Here is a 17,233-nt window from a genome sequence, read left to right on the forward strand (position 1 = left end):
GCTAGCCACTTGTGCTAACGTGCTGCCCAGGTATGGATTAATGCTTCATTGATAGCAAGGGTGAGGTATGGATGCACAAAGGTAATGTTCCGACGGTTGAGTTGGCAGTTTAAGCATTTAATGTCTATTTCTTGTATGTACATCCTCAATAGCTTAAGTGTTTTTGATGAAAGAGTATAGAAAATGCACAGAAGAAATGCAAACGATAAGTTATTTGGTTTATGGTTTGAGAATGTCTTTGGTCACAACTAAAGAATAAGTGAAGACTATTAACCAGAAAACTTTCTATTGCAGATGTCATGTGCAGTTTACTCTGGAATTTATACAACTACTACAAGCAATTTTCAGAAAGTATTCAGGCTAAAATAACTGAACTCCGACATCCGATAGAGAAAGAACTGAAGGTAACAAAGAGGGGTGAAAATGAAGTAGTGCTCCAGTGCTTTGTTTGAGTCTTTATTTAAAGTGGATGATTTGACTGCCTGCTGGCTGTGACCGGTTAAGTGCATTTGGATGGTAATATGCTTATAATCTTGGACATCATGGTGCTAAAGCTTGCGTCATTCCAGACATCAAGCTTGGGTATGTTAATAGCATTGCTTTACCGTTTTCCTTTTGACATATTTTATACTTAATCCCTAAAATACACTTTTAAAGGCCTGTGGAGATATTTCCACTTGAGTCTTTATTATGTGAATACCTTCCTCCCACACTTCTAGAAAAATGCTTGCCTTTGATCAGCACGACCTAACACTGATGGTCAAGTGCTGCTTCTGACCACTAGCCTGGTAGCAGCTACACTGGTCACTCAGCTGTGACTTGACTCCTGTAAATCACTTATTTTCTCTGCCACCCCTTCAACCCAGCTGGAAGATGCAACAACTTCAATCCGCATCACGTTGCCAATGTGATTCTGAGCAGGAACTGAATGGAGTTAACATCAAACCTGTATCTGCCTTTTTTTTAAACTGAGGAGACATCCTGTTCAACTTTTCTACCTGACTGTAACAAGGTGCAGGGATATTGTGCCCAGTTTCCAAAATAATGCTGATTTTTTTAAAACGTGAAGATGACAAATTGTCAATAAAAGAAAGTTAATTCAGTTCATTGTTTAGTGGTGAATGACTTTTGGGTGGGTTTGTTAATTTAAATGTTATATATTAAATTTGCGTTGCAGCAATTATAGGTGGTGATTTGTAATTGTTCTTTTGCATGCCTTTCTAGCTACTAATTACTGAGAGCCACCTTTTCTACCTAACTTGTGCAATTAAATATTTTCCTACTGGGTTTAAAAGTATTGAACTGGTGATTGAACTCCAAACTCCACCACTAATTCAGTCATGTCTGTCTACAGGATTTTGTTAAGATTAGCCGATGGAATGATGTCAGTTTCTGGTCCATTAAACAATCAGTGGAGAAAACACACAGGTAATACAAAGAATCTTCTCGAAAGAAAGCTGATGAGTGCTTAACAAATCAATAAAAATCAAAACAGTTTAGAGAAACCATTTGTACATGCCAACATAAAACTTGTCAAAAGTTGTCCATTCAGAAAACAGCTCTGAATACAAGCCTGCTGACTAAAGACAAGGTGGTAAACTGAAAGAATCGTAAAATTAGGTTCACTGCTGATAAAATAGGCTGTAAAAGTATGAAATAACTTTTCTGGCATAGAATAGTGTGGTAGCATTGAAATCTACGTGGATTGAGTATATATTCCTTCAACTACAGTTTATGCCAGAGAGAGAATTCTCATCTCCTAAGCTCATACAGTTCCAGTCTATTGTTAAAATTAGTACATGAGCTAAGGACATGCAAGAAGGCAAAACCCTCAGTTCATTTTTGTATATGCTATTAAGTGGGCAAGTTTGTATCACTATGCAGCTGAGTAACCAGGATCAGTTCTATCCTGTAAGAAGCACACAACCCCGCTATCATCCGTGGAGATGAGGGAATTCCACACCTTTGGAGACTGCAACAAATGAGCACTTGCCCATCTTCCTTTCCGCAATCTATTATACTATGTGGCTTGTCTTCAGCAAAGAAAAGGCTGAGGGGCGACCTAATGGTGATTATTGAAGGATCTAGTAAGACAAGCATAGAAGAGTTGTTTAAACAACCAAAACTAAAAGCAATAAATTAAGGTGATCACCCGAAGTTTATGATAAAGCTTTATGTAATGAGTGGTTGGCATTTAGACAAAAGCAAAATATTGTGACTGCTGGAGATCTGCAATAAAAGCAGGGAAACAGAATTAACATCAGAGTGCAGCATGACACTTATTCAGAACTGGCGGTGGTTTAGCTCAGTTGGCTGGACAGCTGGTTCATGATGCAGCCAACAGCGTGGGTTCGGACCAATGCCAACTGAGGTTATTCAACCTAGTTCCTCGCCTGAGGTGTGGTGATCTTGGGTCAAATCACCACCAGTCAGCTGTCTCCTTCAAAGGGGTCATAGAATCATAGAATTTAGAAGACCATTTGGCCCATCGAGTCTGCACCAGCCCCTTGAAAGAACACCCCACACCTCCATCCTATCCCCGTAACTCAGCATCCCCACCTAACCTTTTTGGACACTTGAGGGCAATTTTGCATGGCCAATCCATCATTATTCGCAACTCTGTTCTGCAGACATGATATTGGACTGGAAATGTTAACTCTCTTTCTCTCTCCACCACTGCTGAGTTTTTGCAGCACTTTGTGGTTAGAATTTAGAACTAGCTGCTAAAACGAGTAGCTGAGGCGAGTAGCATAGTCTAAAGGGAGGCTCGATTTTAAAAAAGGGATATATGGTAACTGATGGTTACCATGAAGATGGGTGGGGAAGGAGACTCGTGGAGTATAAAAACTGGCATGGACCTTTATCTGTGTCTAAATTTTCAATGTCAACTTGAGCACAAATTATGGGAGGAATTGAATGTTGTCTCAAGCGGTAAAAGTAGATGGCAAACCTGCTAGCTGTCTTTCTGCCTTTTTCCTGACATTTTCAAACACGGAGCAGAAATAAAATGAAAGCCCATTCACCCCATGGGAGGGTCACCATGTCCATGGGGTGCTTCTGTTTTCATTTAATTTTTATTCCTGCTTTCATTTCTATTTCCACCCCCACCCTGGCAGTGTCCCGGCACTGCCCTCTGGCAGCCAGCTCAGTGCCCAAAACCTAGATGCAGCACACCCTGACCATTATGCAACTTATTTAATAATCTGTATCCACAGAACGCTCTTTAAGTTTATGAAGAAATTTGAAGCTGCACTCAACAATCCATGCTATCCTGCATTAACCGAAAAGGATGGAGGTGGGGGCTCGGATAGTGTTGACCAACAGAAACCGACCAAGGTGGAGAAGCTGAATTGTGTGCTTAGAAAGGTTGCTTCAGAAAGATGCCACGTGACGCAGGTATATAAATAAACACTTGCTTCTGCATGAATACAGTATGTGAAGTTTATGTACGCTGATCAGTAATTCCGTGGAAAGGAGTGATGGCATAGGTATTGTACCAAATTAATTTTTGTTCAATTCAAGAAGCTGTAGCAACTGAGTATGAAGCTTTCATCTTTGATTTACGACAAATTAAACTTCCAGTTTGAACTCTTCGGCTTAAGCTTCTTCACTTCTGCGATGCTTTTCACTTGCTGCTTCCAATTATTCCCTGGATCATCTCCAAGGAAGTGTAAGTTGTTGGTCACTTTGCTTACTTTTAATTAATTGCTCACTCGACACACTGGCCCACCCCACACCTGCAGGGTATTTTTAAAATAGAATATTCATGTTTGTTGGCATACTGTGTTACATTAATACATAAAAGCTTTAAATTGATGAAGCTTGATGCACAAAGTGAATCACTAAGACTGTCGGTGTAAGTTTGCTGTTTTAACAGCATTCACTAAGCTTCATGGTCAGAAACACTCCTGCTCTTGAACAAAATTGTTACAATTGAGCTATATATTGTAGCATAATAGCAATTTTTCTTCTGGAGGCAGTGAGGAGAGCAACAGTCCAGTTCCTTATTTAGTCGATGCATTATAATAACTGTAAACTTTTAATAATTTTTAACCACTATCAAATGATATTGCAGGTCATTTTTCCTGACTTTGGAAAAGAAAGTGCCTCAGTGGAAGGGAGTTCTCTTCAGAGCCGTCTACCAGCACTTAGTAAACGAATGAGGAAAATGTGCCTGAAACTTATGACGACAAATTCTCTTCCCAGTTTTGTGGAAAGTCTGGATCAATTTACAGGTATCGCAAGACTTGAATTTAAGGGTTCCCAGCTGATGCACTTAGTCAACATGAACTCCACTATGGCCTGAATGTAGTCCTAATACAAATGCAAACAGTTTAAAAAAAAAAAAAAAAAAAAAAAATGAATTGTTGAATTGCTGAAATGTGCTTTCCATCGAAAGTTAAGGAATCTGGGGGGGGGAAAAGACAAAAATGATGTGGCAGTAAACTGATCGGTAACTAGTGAGTTGGAGATTTGGATAAGTTTTTTGCAGAGGGCTATTATACAGTCTTTCATTTTGTTATGGGCTCCTTCCACTCTAAAACCATAATTTTTGTAAATTGATAAATTTCCAAAAAGGGCACATGCCAAATTCCCTCCGAGCCGGTCCAGATCTCTGTGGAATATTTGAGTTTTGTTTTTTCCATATGAGGTTTCGAGTGTTTGTGTATTCAGTTGTACATGTTGGCAATATACATTACAGCTTATGCATGCTGTTAACATTGACTTCAGTAGTCTGAAAGAATAAATTTGAGGTGCAGATAAAGTTTGTAGTTGGGCAGGTATAAAGAATTGTTAACATTGGATAGCCATCAGCAGTGGAAAGAGGACAATACCAAGATGTCCATTTATCAATAACTATTGTTGAGCTTTGCCAGGTGAATTACAAGCTCTTGTATCTTGATGCTTGCAGGTGGTGTCATCACTGCTGTGCAGGATCTCCAGTCTCTTGCAGTTGATCAAACAGCTGATAAGGACAAACAGAGATCAGAAGTCAAACATATTCTGATGCAGAAGCAAAGGGCCTTGGCTGATCTCTTCAAAAACCTCACTGAAATTGGTATGTGCTAAGTATCACATCAATTCTAAAAATGTACTGTATGGATTCTTCAACATTCTTGACTGTTTAACTGTCACTTCATGTTATTTCCAACTCCTGGCCAAAGGGAAGTTTACAAGCACTTGCTAACTTGCCTTACTGTAAAGTATGATGTTAGGATTTATACCACTGAAACTGTGATCTTAAAAGCGACACGTCATGTTTGAAGTACAGAAGTGTTAGAATATTTATACTCTCAGCAGAATGATATTATGCATTGCATGATATGTTAATACTGTCGTAAAGATTTGCCTGAGTACCATCACCAGGGACTCCCTGTATCAAGTGTCGTGTAGCAAGTACTTAGGCTAAATCATGGTCGGATTGCAAAATAAACTGAATTTGGTGTTAAATGTCATCAGCGTGATTGAACCTTTAAATTTAATCCACATTTCCCTCTTGTATTTCTAAGTGTGTGGATTTAAAAAAATTTAAACCTGGTTTGTTCAAAGCAATCCCCCAGTTTGGGAAGCATCGGGTCCAAAAGAATTGTGCTCCGAATATTTAAAGTATCAATTTGCTTATTGTGATTGAGACCTTGCTGCGCTGACGGATTGCTCCAGAAATGTCACGGTTGGAGAGTTCTAAAGTGGCTTCTGAGGAACATTAATTCTGATGGCTTGAGAGCTCCTCTGGAGTTTTCCTTACTTCAGGCAACTGTGCTGTAAACTGGGCATCCGGATTTCTGAAATATGGTGCAGTATATTTCCTCTCCTCTCTCTGCAGGTCTGTCTTACCGCAAAGGACTAGCTTGGTCTAAAACAGAAGCTCCTCAAGACACACTTTGTCTGCATCCACTTGACGTGAAGACAGCTGTAAATATAGTTGATGGCAATGATGAGCTGGATAACATGTAAGCTGTTAATAGTTTCAGATGAAATGTAAAATGAGAGATAATGTGCTCTTCAAATTTGTTCTGAACACAATCATGCATAACCTTTTTCTTAAAAAATAAAGTGTTGAATGCTGCAGGGGGAGGGGTGGGAGGAGCTGCGTACAAGTGTGCCGGGTCCATGGATTTGTAGGATGTAGACTTCATCCCTAACTTTTTCCTAATATGTGCATGAGTTTTGAGTGGAAGCTTCCTGGAAATGTTTGTGGATGAGAGAGGAGAAATCATGATGTTTGTGATACTCTTGCATCTCATGGTGACTGGTTTTGTTTAGTGCAGCCTTGAGCAAGTCTGTCTTGACTTCAGGGTGGTTAGAGATTGGAAGGAAGAGTGAAAATCTACACAAGTGCTAGAAAGTTCAATGTTATATTTGAGGTAATTAACTCTTGGACTGATAACTGCGAGGAATCATTTTAATTAAAATGATTGCAAGGCTACTGTTTGAGTTATCTAGAATTGATGTTTGTTAATGTTGCAGGTTGCTTGCTGAAGTTTCCACAGCATGGGAGGGCTGCCAGAAGTTTTTCTATCAATCTCTTGCACGTCGTGCTGCCCTCCAGGCAGCGATGCACACCCCTGCTAAGGTAATGATAGTCACAGGAATTCTTTGAATGTTGGCAGGCGGAATCTCAATGCACGTGTCTTTGATTCCAGTGATTTTCACCGCTTATCTTTTAATTGGGGGTGGGTGTAGAAACATCCAGGGTGTGCCCGTGTCTCCCCTTTTGTTAATATTGCCACACTCCTGGCCTGACCGTCAAAACCCAAGTGAACGACTTGTTCCACCCACCTACAAATGAGTCTCTTGGAGTGTAAACTCTTAAGGTGAGCAACTACGCTCAACATTTACTGAATACAACAATGCCCCTAAACATGCAAATAGAGGCAAGGCAAATGCAAACAATTAAAATCTGCTTCTAACAAACCTCAAATGTAAATCTAAGCTCGTTATCTGAAAAAACTACTACAAATGAGCTGCAGCCAATCCTTCAAAACCACTCCCGTTAGCTAACTCTTAGATTAGCAGGGAGGCTCCCAACTAGAATTAAGATAAGCTGTTACAAACCACAAAATACTAAAACATACGAACCATTGCGCTCCGAAAGGGAGCTAAATATTTTCATTACAAACTGAACAGAACCCCAGATAGAACTAAACCCCAAATCTAAACCAAAACTGTAAAAATTCAACCCCAATAAGAACTAGAAAATAAAGAGCAAACATGAAACCCCAACAATTCAGCATGCCATTCCCCAACACCCAAAAACCCAATCACACCACATCCAACCGTTTTTTAACAAAAGAGTACATCTCTCCTGCTGCATCAAATAAATAGTCCTTTCCATCGAAAGTCACTATAAGCCAAGCTGGGTAGACCACACTGAACCGGACACCACTTTTATACAGAGCGACCTTGGCTCTATTGAACACAGCCCTCTTGGCCAGCTCTGCTCCCACATCTTGGTAGAACCTGATGGCTTGATCTTCCCGTTTAACGTTTCCATGTTCCTTTACCCATCTCCAAACCTGCTCTTTCTCTTTGAAGCTATGGACCTTCACTATTACTGCATGCCGTGGATCCTCAGGACAAGGCCTCTGCCAGAGTCTCCAGTGGGCTCGGTCCAACCGAGGAGGGGATGTGAATTCACCCTCTCCCACCACCTTGCCAAACATGAGCTATTGGATAGGTTCATGGATTATGGTAGAATGATATAGTGTAGATTAATTTGTTCTTAAGGGCAGCACGGTAGCATAGTGGATAGCACAATTGCTTCACAGCTCCAGGGTCCCAGGTTCGATTTTGGCTTGGGTCACTGTCTGTGCGGAGTCTGCACATCCTCCCTGTGTATGCGTGGGTTTCCTCCGGGGGCTCCGGTTTCCTCCCACAGTCCAAAGATGTGCAGGTTAGGTGGATTGGCCATGATAAATTGCCCTTCGTGTTGGGTGGAGGCCTTGGGTAGGGTGCTCTTTCCACGAGCTGGTGCAGACTCAATGGGCTGAATGGCCTCCTGCACTGTAAATTCAATGATAATCTATGATTAATCTAGGACAAAGGTTCGGCACAACATCGTGGGCCGAAGGGCCTGTTCTGTGCTGTATTTTACTATGTTCTATTTCCAGTGGGTGTTGGACCTTCCATCCCCTCTGGCAGCCCCACGATTCACATTTGGCCTTCAATGGCTTGTTCACTTCGGTCACCGAATACATCTTCAATTCTAGTGAGGCAATCCGATTACTGTGGCTCAAAGGCCACTTCCATATCTTTTATCATGGCTTGATTGGCTTTCACGTTTTCATTGGTCTTCTCCAGAGCCGCTTGGATGGGAGCCACTTGTACTGATTTCCAGAGGTCCTCCAACTTATCCGCCAGTGTTTATCAAATTCCTTTGCCAAGATACTCGAACACCTTGGCTTTAGTGGAGTAGCCGGAGCCCCAGAGGCTACTCTGTCATTTTACCTGCCGATGAACTCTGAGAGGCCTCCGTCTACGAATCTCTGCTGTCCACTTTCTTTTCCCCTGACTTTGCTGGACATTTCAATCATACAGGATCCTCATTCTATTAATTATGTGGGTTTTCAAATGAAAATACCCTCTGATGTTGAGAGAAAGGGCCACAAAGTACAGTACTCTAGCGGGAGCCCCTCCCCACCACCACCCCACATCAGTGTTTTTCAAAGTTTTTTGCCGGGGGCACATTTTTACGAGCCAGCCATTCTTCGCGACCCACGCCACTCAATCTTCTCGACCCACCATTTTCACTTCTTTTAATGTGCCGGGCAAACTAGCTTGGTACTCACGATCTCCTATTGGCCTCGTCATTCAATGTTACATTGCCTCCTTCAGCTGATGATTTCAGTTCTCACTGCATCCGTTGAAAAAAATTAAGAGGTTTGTCTTCGAACTCGCCATGTTTAGTCTTCAAATTTTTTTGAAGTTTTGAGGGTTTTAAACTTTCATTGGCCAGTGCTTCTCTGCATATGACACAACTTTTTGAATCCTGAATTACAGTGGCACAATTAAATCCATACTTCAATCATCTTTTTGCTGCATTGTTCCTGCTTCTTCATGGGTTGGAGACCAGAGGTCCTGGAGTTCACCCCAGCACTGCTAGCAGCTGCAAAATGGAGGAATATCTCTCGCATCCAGAACACGTGATGTCAGTGTACGGGGAGCATGACCTTATCTCTGCTGCCGTTCCAGGCAGGAAGGCCTCAGCAATTTACATTTTTTAAAATCTGCTCCTGGGTCAGTGTGCTGACGTCAGGAGGAGGCGATCTGCCCTACTGGGCTCGGGGCCTGTGGACTGCTCAGTGGGCCCGCATGCATGGAACGGTTGGCATTCTGAAAGCTGGTTGCGGCAAGCATTTTCAATTGCTGGTCATGCCGCTGGGCTCTACCTCCCGCAATTGGGAGTGCTGTTGACGCATGGCCCCGTGACCCACCCACTGGGCACGACCCTGGGTTTGAAAGTGACTGCCCTACGTTACCCCACCGGAAGTCCCATGGCTGAGATCTTCATCATGAGGGTGCTGGGGCAGGAGAGCCCTTGACTGCCGGCTGCCCAATTGTTGCAGGAGGGTGTTGACTCATAGTGAGGAATAATCTGAAATGCTCCTCAGCTACTGCTCATGTTTGCCTCCTGTCTGTCTGTCTGCTGCCAGGATGCTGACTCCCCAGTTTGTCTGAGTGAGGTTCTGTGCTACATTCCTTTGTCCCTTAGTTCTAGAGGGCGATTGGAGCCAGGGTCTAGGCTTCACTCAATCATGCCCGAGTCCTATTGCTGTTGAAACATTCGCACTGAGTGGGCTTAACCGTCTGGCAGACATTGAGAGCCAGTGAGAACAACCGTCCTGTGATGGGAAGAAGTGCTAGGCCACTGGGCGGAGGCTTAAAAATGTGAAGGGTTGAGATGGTGATGAACAATAATAGTTAATTCGGTGCCATGTGCAGATTTGACAAATGCGAATTCCCCCCAACTACCTGTGCCTCACTTCATCTGTGCCCACACTGTGCCCCTACAATTCCTTACACTTGCGAACCCTCCCGCTATGTCTGGGTGTGTTCCCAGAATATAAATCTGGAAGTGGAGGTGGCCTGCTGCCTTCCACGACGAGTTGCCGGATATGCCCATGGTGGATGTCCTCCGTTGCCGTGTCACCCTGTTTGCCTGCTGCGCACGGGTTGCACAGGTCTCTGGAAGGGGGGAAATTTATATTGGCTGGGCAGTCCTCGGGTCTCCTGGTTGAAAGGCCCTGGGATATGCTCCAATGGATCCTCCTCCCTCCAGGGACTTGTGGGCCCCTGGGTAACTCCATGGTGCATGGGCCAGCTGGAGCGGGCTCCAGAAGCCTCTTATGAGACTTTTTGAGGCCCACCATTGTCTGAACCATACAGATGAAGCCCTCAGCCATGGGCCTCTGAGTCGCAGCCATGCTTTGGAGTTCCCGTCATTGACCTGGTGCTTTCCACTGCAGACATCACCCTTGCAATGTTAGCCTGTGTGTCAAACGCTTCTGGCACCATCTCCTGCGACAGAAGGCTTTGGGATTCCTCCATTTAGCTTTGTGGTCTCAGGAGTGTCGCTGACGATCCCTCTTGCTTTTCCTCTTCTCTACCTTTTCATCTACAGCAGCCTGAGGGGCAAACTTGTCCAGAGACACTCCACCTGACTGGGACACCGCTAAATCCAGCAGACTTCTGTCTGTCAGTCCACTGGGGCATTCCTGCCTTTGCCTGATATGCATCAGAAGCAGAGTGGTGGTTCTCACCAGACCGTGACCCAGAAGTCTGGCTGATGAGGGGTCATCCACTGAGGTGTGAATCTCTGCGATGGTGGATGGTGCAGGTGATAGTAATGACGCCTCATCCATGTCCCCCTCCGAGGTCATGTCGAGGGTAGGCGGTCGGACACTGTTCCTCATCACGTGCCCGTTTCTGCTCTGCCCTCCCCTGTAAGATCCAGGGCTCTTTCCTCACCAGGAGTCGGAATTCACAGCTCGGGCATTCCGCTGTCCGTCTTCTCTCGTTCATGTCTGTTCTGGGCAAGCTTCTCCTGCAGGAACACAAATGGGGATTATGTGAGCTGGCCCCTGGCAGGCCAGAACTTGATGACACCTGGCATGTGTAGGAACTGTGCTTAAGCAGGGAGGGGTTCTGATGGAGTACCAGGGGACATGAGGAAGCTTGTGGGCGGTTTGGTGCTGGGGACCCTGCTGAGGTGCCAGATCAAGGTGACAATCCAAGGGGTGTCAAAGGTGGAGTGTGAAGAGGAGATGCGGAGCACTTACCCTGGCAGAACAGAGTAGGTCATTCTTTTTTCGTCACAGGCTGCTGGCACTGACCAGTACTGCGACCGTCTCCCAGGTGGAATCTTCAACTTACTAGAAGGTCTCCTCCCAGCCGAAAGGTATATTGTTGTCCACCCCTCCTCCACGGTATCCAGTATACGAGTGTGGGCCCCCTCCATGAATCGAGGAGCTAGTTTCCTCACTGCCATCCTCTTGGCTTGAATGAGAGCAAGTGCTGTGGAGCCATTGAAGTGCTCAGGTGAACCATGGATGGATGAATCGGATGCCCCGTCACAGGCGTGAAATTTTTCACCTGGGGGAAACCGTATTTTAAGTGCCTTAAAATTGCAGTCGGCACTGATTTCTGGTGCCGACAGTCCCATATGTTTACCTGAAAATTCAGTCCTGGGGAATGGGTTTCCAGAAGATTGCGAATCTAATGCTGACTAGCAGAATCTAGGTATTTAATTATTGCCCATAAACAGAATTTACCTTAGAATGAGTTTTTGTTAAAGCTGACCATAAGATATAGGAGCAAAATTAGGCCCCTCTGCCATTCAATCATGACTGATATTTTTCTCATCCCCATTCTCCTGCCTTCTCCCCATAACCCCTGATCTCCTTCTTAATCAAGAACCTATCTATCTCTGTCTGTCTTAAAGACACTCAGTGATTTGGCCTCCTCCGCCTTCTGCGACAAAAAGTTCCACAGATTCACCACCCTCTGGCTGAAGAAATTCCACCTCATCTGTTTGAAAGGATCGTCCCTTTAGTCTGAGATTGTGTCCTCTGCTTCTAGTTTTTCCTGCAAGTGGAAACATCCTCTCCACGTCCATTCTATCCAGGCCTCACAGTATCCTGTAAGTTTAAATAAAGTTTCCCCCTCGTCCTTTTAAACTGAGTACAGACCCAGAGGCCTCAACCATTCCTCGTACGACTTGAATAAATTGCCACCTCAACAAGTAATCACTGCTAGTGGCTCATGGTAGAAAAATACTGAAATCATCTGATTTGCCTCGACAATGGAGCAAGCTTGATAATTTAGTCTTTGTTATATTATTCAATTTGTTTGCCGTTCATTGCCGAGAGATTTCCCAATTTGTAAGATTTCCATCTTCTGTTTAAATGACGTTTGTTTGGCATTTGTAGGAACTTGGTCTTGGTAATGTTGAACGTTGTCGAGGGTTTACAGCTCACCTGCTGAATCTACTAATCAAACAAAGGCAGTGCCTGACTGGAATAACTGAACAGTGGGTCAGTTTAAGGTATGTTATGTGACTTCACATTTCAAAATGTTTTATAGGTGTATGTCCAATTTTTAAAAAATTAATCATTTTTTTTTAATGTAGTCCCCAGATACAACTTCCCTGGGGAGGAGAAAGTTAGTTACCAAAAATTGCATTGATTGTCAAACTGCTTTTTGAATCATATGCTGAATCCCTTCTGTTTGTCTATGTTAAGACATCTGATTAAAAGTCTGGATGAGATTCAGAAAAGGCTGGCAGGTTTCAAGGATCACGATGTTGCTCTTCCACCTCAAGATGGCGTCAAACTCTGGATGGCCCAACTGCAGACCTTGTCTATGAAGTTTATAATAGCCTTGGAGCAACTTTTATGGTTTTTGCAGTGTTGTCCAAAAGATAAGCCATCTCAAACCCTTGGTGAGGAACAGGGCAAACTGACCAATACTGAGCAGATGGACACCAACAAAGAAGATTCAGGAACTATAGAAATGGCAGCTGCATCTTTATCTGAGGATTTCGTCCAGGCGCATTTTGGGTTCCCCACACCGTTGGTTGAAGATTACCTGCCCAGTGCTTGTAAAATGCGGCAAGGAGATCCAGCATGGCAACAAGTGACTCAGCAAGTTGTAAACATGTTGAAGGAGGTTAAAGTGGTGAAGGCAAATGTAGATGAAATGAGTCACCAAACCAACAAAATCTTGCTGTATTCATGGTAAGTCTTCCATTTTTTTATTTTTTTAAAAGAAGGCATTGGTAACACAGTACTTTAGATGCACAATATCCAGTAAGCTGCGGCTCAGCTGGTAACACATCTCGGGAGTCAGAACATTTTGGGTTCAAGTGCCACTCCAGGGACTTGAGCACCGAATCGAGGCTGAGATTGCAGTGCAGGACTGTGAGCGCTGCCCTGTCGAACATGTGTTTTGGATGAGAAATTAAACCCAGGCCCCATCTGTCCTCTGGTATATGCAAAGAAAAAAAATTCCTTTGCACTATTTTGAAGAAAAATAGCTGAGTTATCCCCCAATGTCCTGGCCAATACCTGTCTCTCAGTTAGCACCATAAAATATATTAACTGGCCTTCATTAGATTGCAGTATGCTGTGGCAAAGGTGGCTGCTACTTTTTCTACGTTACAATGACCATCCTTCAAAAGTACTTCATTGGCTGTAAAGCACAATGTCTGTTGGTCATGAAAGATGATATCGAAATGCAAGTTTCTTTTCCTTCTGGCCTCATTTTGGTCCCCGGACGTTCCCCATCCCTATTTGCTCTTCAATATGCTGGTGCTTAGCTGCTTTCTTGAATTGCTGCAGTTCAAGTGGTTAGAAATACATCCTCAGTCGTGTTGGGGAAAGAGCACCAAGCAGTAATGGTGGACAGTTCCAAGTCAGGGTGACAGGACTCCGGGAACTTGTGGGTCATGGTGTTCCGATGTGCTTGGTGCACCACTTCTGGGTGGTAGTGAATTTTGACAGTGCATCTTGTAGATGATGTAAACTGCAACCACAATGTGCTGGTGATGGAAGGACTGAATGTTTAAGCTTGTGGATGAGATACCAATCAAACTGGTTGCTTTGTCTCCGGTGGTGTTGAGCTTCTTGTGTTGTTGGAGCTGCACATCCAGAGCTCCAGGCAAGTAGAGATAATTGCATCACACTCCTGACTTGTGCCTAGTGGACAGGCTTTGGGGAGTCAGGAGGTGAATTACTGCAGAATTTACAAAGTCTGGCCTGAACTTGGATTAATAGAATCCCTGCAGTGTAAAAGAAGGCCATTCGGCCCATCAAGTCTGCACCGACCCTCTAAAAGAGCACGGTACCTAGGCCACGCTATCACTGTAACCCCATAACTCCACCTAACCTGCACATCTTTGGACTGTGGGGGAAAACTAGAGCACCCGGAGGAAATCCATGCAGACATGAGGTGAATGTGCAAACTCCACACAGACATTCTCCCAAGGTCATAATTGAACCCTGGTCCCTGATGCTGTGAGGCAGCAGTGCTAGCCACTATGCCACTCTACTGCCCCTTGTAACCACAATCTTTGTATATCTGGTCTAGTTTCCAGTCAATAGTAACCCCTAAGAAGTTGATAGCGGGGCATTCATCAATGGTAATGCCATTGAACGTCAAGGGGAGTTGACTACGTTCCCTCTCTTGGTTGCGGCCTGGCCCTTGTGCAGCATGAATGTTATTGCAGCACGATGGTGCAGTGGTTAGCATTGCTGCCTCGCGTCGCCGGGGTCCCAGATTCGATCCCTGATCTGGGTCATTGCCCATGTGGAGTTTGCACATTCTCCCCATGTTTGCGTGGGTTTCACCCCAACAACCCAAAGATGTGCAGGGTAGGTGGATTGGCCATGCTAAATTGCCCTTTAATTGGAAAAAATGAATTGGGTACTCTAAATTATTTTTTTTTAAAATGATGTTGCCATTTATCAGCCCAATGCTGAATGTCACTCTACTTTTGTTGCAGTTGACAATGGACTATTGGAATATCTGAGGAATTGCAAATGGAAGTAAAGGCCATGCAATCATCAGATTTAGATTTATTGTCACGTGTACAGAGGTACATTGAAAAGTATTGTTCTGTGTACAGTCCAGGCAGACGTTCCATACATTAAAAACATAGGACATGCGATAAATACAAAATGTAAATACATAGATATTGGGTGAATCATACAGTGTAGTGCTACACGGTATAGTGCTACATGGTAGAGTAGAAGTGTGAAGAAATCCGTTCAATCCAGAAGAGGGTCATTCAGGAGTCTGGTAACAGTGGGGGAAAAAGCTGTTTTCAAACCTGTTAGAGCATGGTGCATGTTCTCAAACTTTTGTATCTTCTGCCCAATGAAAGAGGTTGGATGAGCGAATAACCCGTGTGGGAGGGGGGGGGTGTTTAATTATGCTGCCCACTTTCCAAGGCAGCAAGAGTTGTAGACCAGGTCAATAAATGGGAGACGGGTTTGTATGATGGACTGGGCTATGTTCACGAATCTCTGTAGTTTCTAAAGAATCCCTACATTAATGCCTTGTGTCCGAGATGATTAACACATGTTCCAAGGCTAATCCATTCCATCTGGGACAGATGCTAAGTAGGAACCAAGAGGTTGTCCATAATGGGCCAGGGAAATATGAATGGGATCCTCCTGCTTTCAGTATGGTGAAAGAGAAAGTTGACCTCACTTGATGGTGATAAACAATACAGGTCCATTTGCCTCCCTATATTAGATAGTGAATCCAGACATGACTAAGGCCCTGTTGCTCATTGCGTAAACCCACTAAACTGTCGGCAAAGCAACATACTCTAGTTTTATTTTTAACTTCAATCAAAAGGGCTTAGTTTGGTAGAACTTTGAATGATCTTGGGACATTCCAAAGCACTTTATCGCCAATGAAGTTGTTACGATGGGAAATCCCTGTTCTAATGCAGGCGAGAGAAAATTGTGCAATGATGCAGGGTTTCTGGTTTTGAACAAAGAACAAAGAAAATTACAGCACAGGAACAGGCCCTTCGGCCCTCCCAGCCTGTGCCGATCCAGATCTTTTATCTAAACCCGTCTTCTATTTTCCAAGGATCTACTTCCCTCTGTTCCCCACCCATTCATATATCTGTCTAGATGCATCTTAAATGATGCTATCGTGCCCTCCTCTACCACCTTTGCTGGCAAAGCGTTCCAGGCACCCACCACCCTCTGCGTAAAAAAACTTTCCGCGCACATCTCCCTTAAACTTTCCCCCTCTCACCTTGAAATCGTGACCCCTTGTAATTGACACCCCCACTCTTGGAACAAGCTTGTTGCTGTCCACCCTGTCCATACCTCAATTTTATTGACCTCAACCAGGACCCCCTCAACCTCCGTCTTTCCAACAAAAACAATCCTAATCTACTCAACCTTTCTTCATTGCTAGCATCCTCCATACCAGGTAACATCCTGGTGAACCTCCTCTGTACCCTCTCTAAAGCAGCCACAGCAGCACGGTAGCATTGTGGATAGCACAATTGCTTCACAGCTCCAGGGTCCCAGGTTCAATTCCGGCTTGGGTCACTGTCTGTGTGGAGTCTGCACATCCTCCTTGTCTGCGTGGGTTTCCTCCGGGTGCTCCGGTTTCCTCCCACAGTCCAAAGATGTGCAGGTTAGGTGGATTGACTATGATAAATTGCCCTTGGTGTCCTAAATTGCCCTTAGTGTTGGGTGGGGTTATGGGGATAGGGTGGAGGTGTTGACCTTGGGTAGGGTGCTCTTTCCAAGACCCGGTGCAGACTCAATGGGCTGAATGGCCTCCTTCTGCACTGTAAATTCTATGATTCTATGATCCTTCTGGTAATGTGGCGACCAGAACTGCACGCAGTATTCCAAATGTGGCCTAACCAAAGTCCTATACAACTGTAACATGACCTGCCAACTCTTGTACTCAATACCCCGTCCGATGAAGGCAAGCATGCTGTATGCCTTCTTGACCACTCTATCGACCTGCGTTGCCACCTTCAGGGTACAATGGACCTGAACTCCCAGATCTCCCTGTACATCAATTTTCCCCAGGACACTTCCATTGACTGTATAGTCCGCTCTTGAATTAGATCTTCCAAAATGCATCACCTTGCATTTGCCTGGATTGAACTCCATCTGCCATTTCTCTGCCCAACTCTCCAATCTATCTATGCTGTATTCTCTGACAGTCCTCCTTGCTGTCTGCAACTCCATCA

At 44.2% G+C, this 17,233-nt stretch overlaps 1 protein-coding gene across 1 annotated transcript in view; it reads left to right on the top strand.

Annotated features, from left to right (window-relative positions):
• mdn1 (midasin AAA ATPase 1) overlaps nucleotides 1–17,233 on the top strand; it is a 239,387-nt gene that overhangs the window by 179,022 nt on the left and 43,132 nt on the right. The window contains exons 71-79 of the mRNA XM_072499762.1: nucleotides 295–404; nucleotides 1,355–1,428; nucleotides 3,216–3,396; nucleotides 4,076–4,235; nucleotides 4,913–5,059; nucleotides 5,825–5,951; nucleotides 6,469–6,574; nucleotides 12,429–12,544; nucleotides 12,741–13,235. Coding sequence (XP_072355863.1) covers nucleotides 295–404; nucleotides 1,355–1,428; nucleotides 3,216–3,396; nucleotides 4,076–4,235; nucleotides 4,913–5,059; nucleotides 5,825–5,951; nucleotides 6,469–6,574; nucleotides 12,429–12,544; nucleotides 12,741–13,235 — 1,516 coding nt within the window. The remainder of the gene's footprint in view (nucleotides 1–294; nucleotides 405–1,354; nucleotides 1,429–3,215; nucleotides 3,397–4,075; nucleotides 4,236–4,912; nucleotides 5,060–5,824; nucleotides 5,952–6,468; nucleotides 6,575–12,428; nucleotides 12,545–12,740; nucleotides 13,236–17,233) is intronic.

This window comes from Scyliorhinus torazame, chromosome 4 (genome assembly GCF_047496885.1).
Source record: "Scyliorhinus torazame isolate Kashiwa2021f chromosome 4, sScyTor2.1, whole genome shotgun sequence".
Taxonomy (NCBI): Eukaryota; Metazoa; Chordata; class Chondrichthyes; order Carcharhiniformes; family Scyliorhinidae; genus Scyliorhinus; species Scyliorhinus torazame.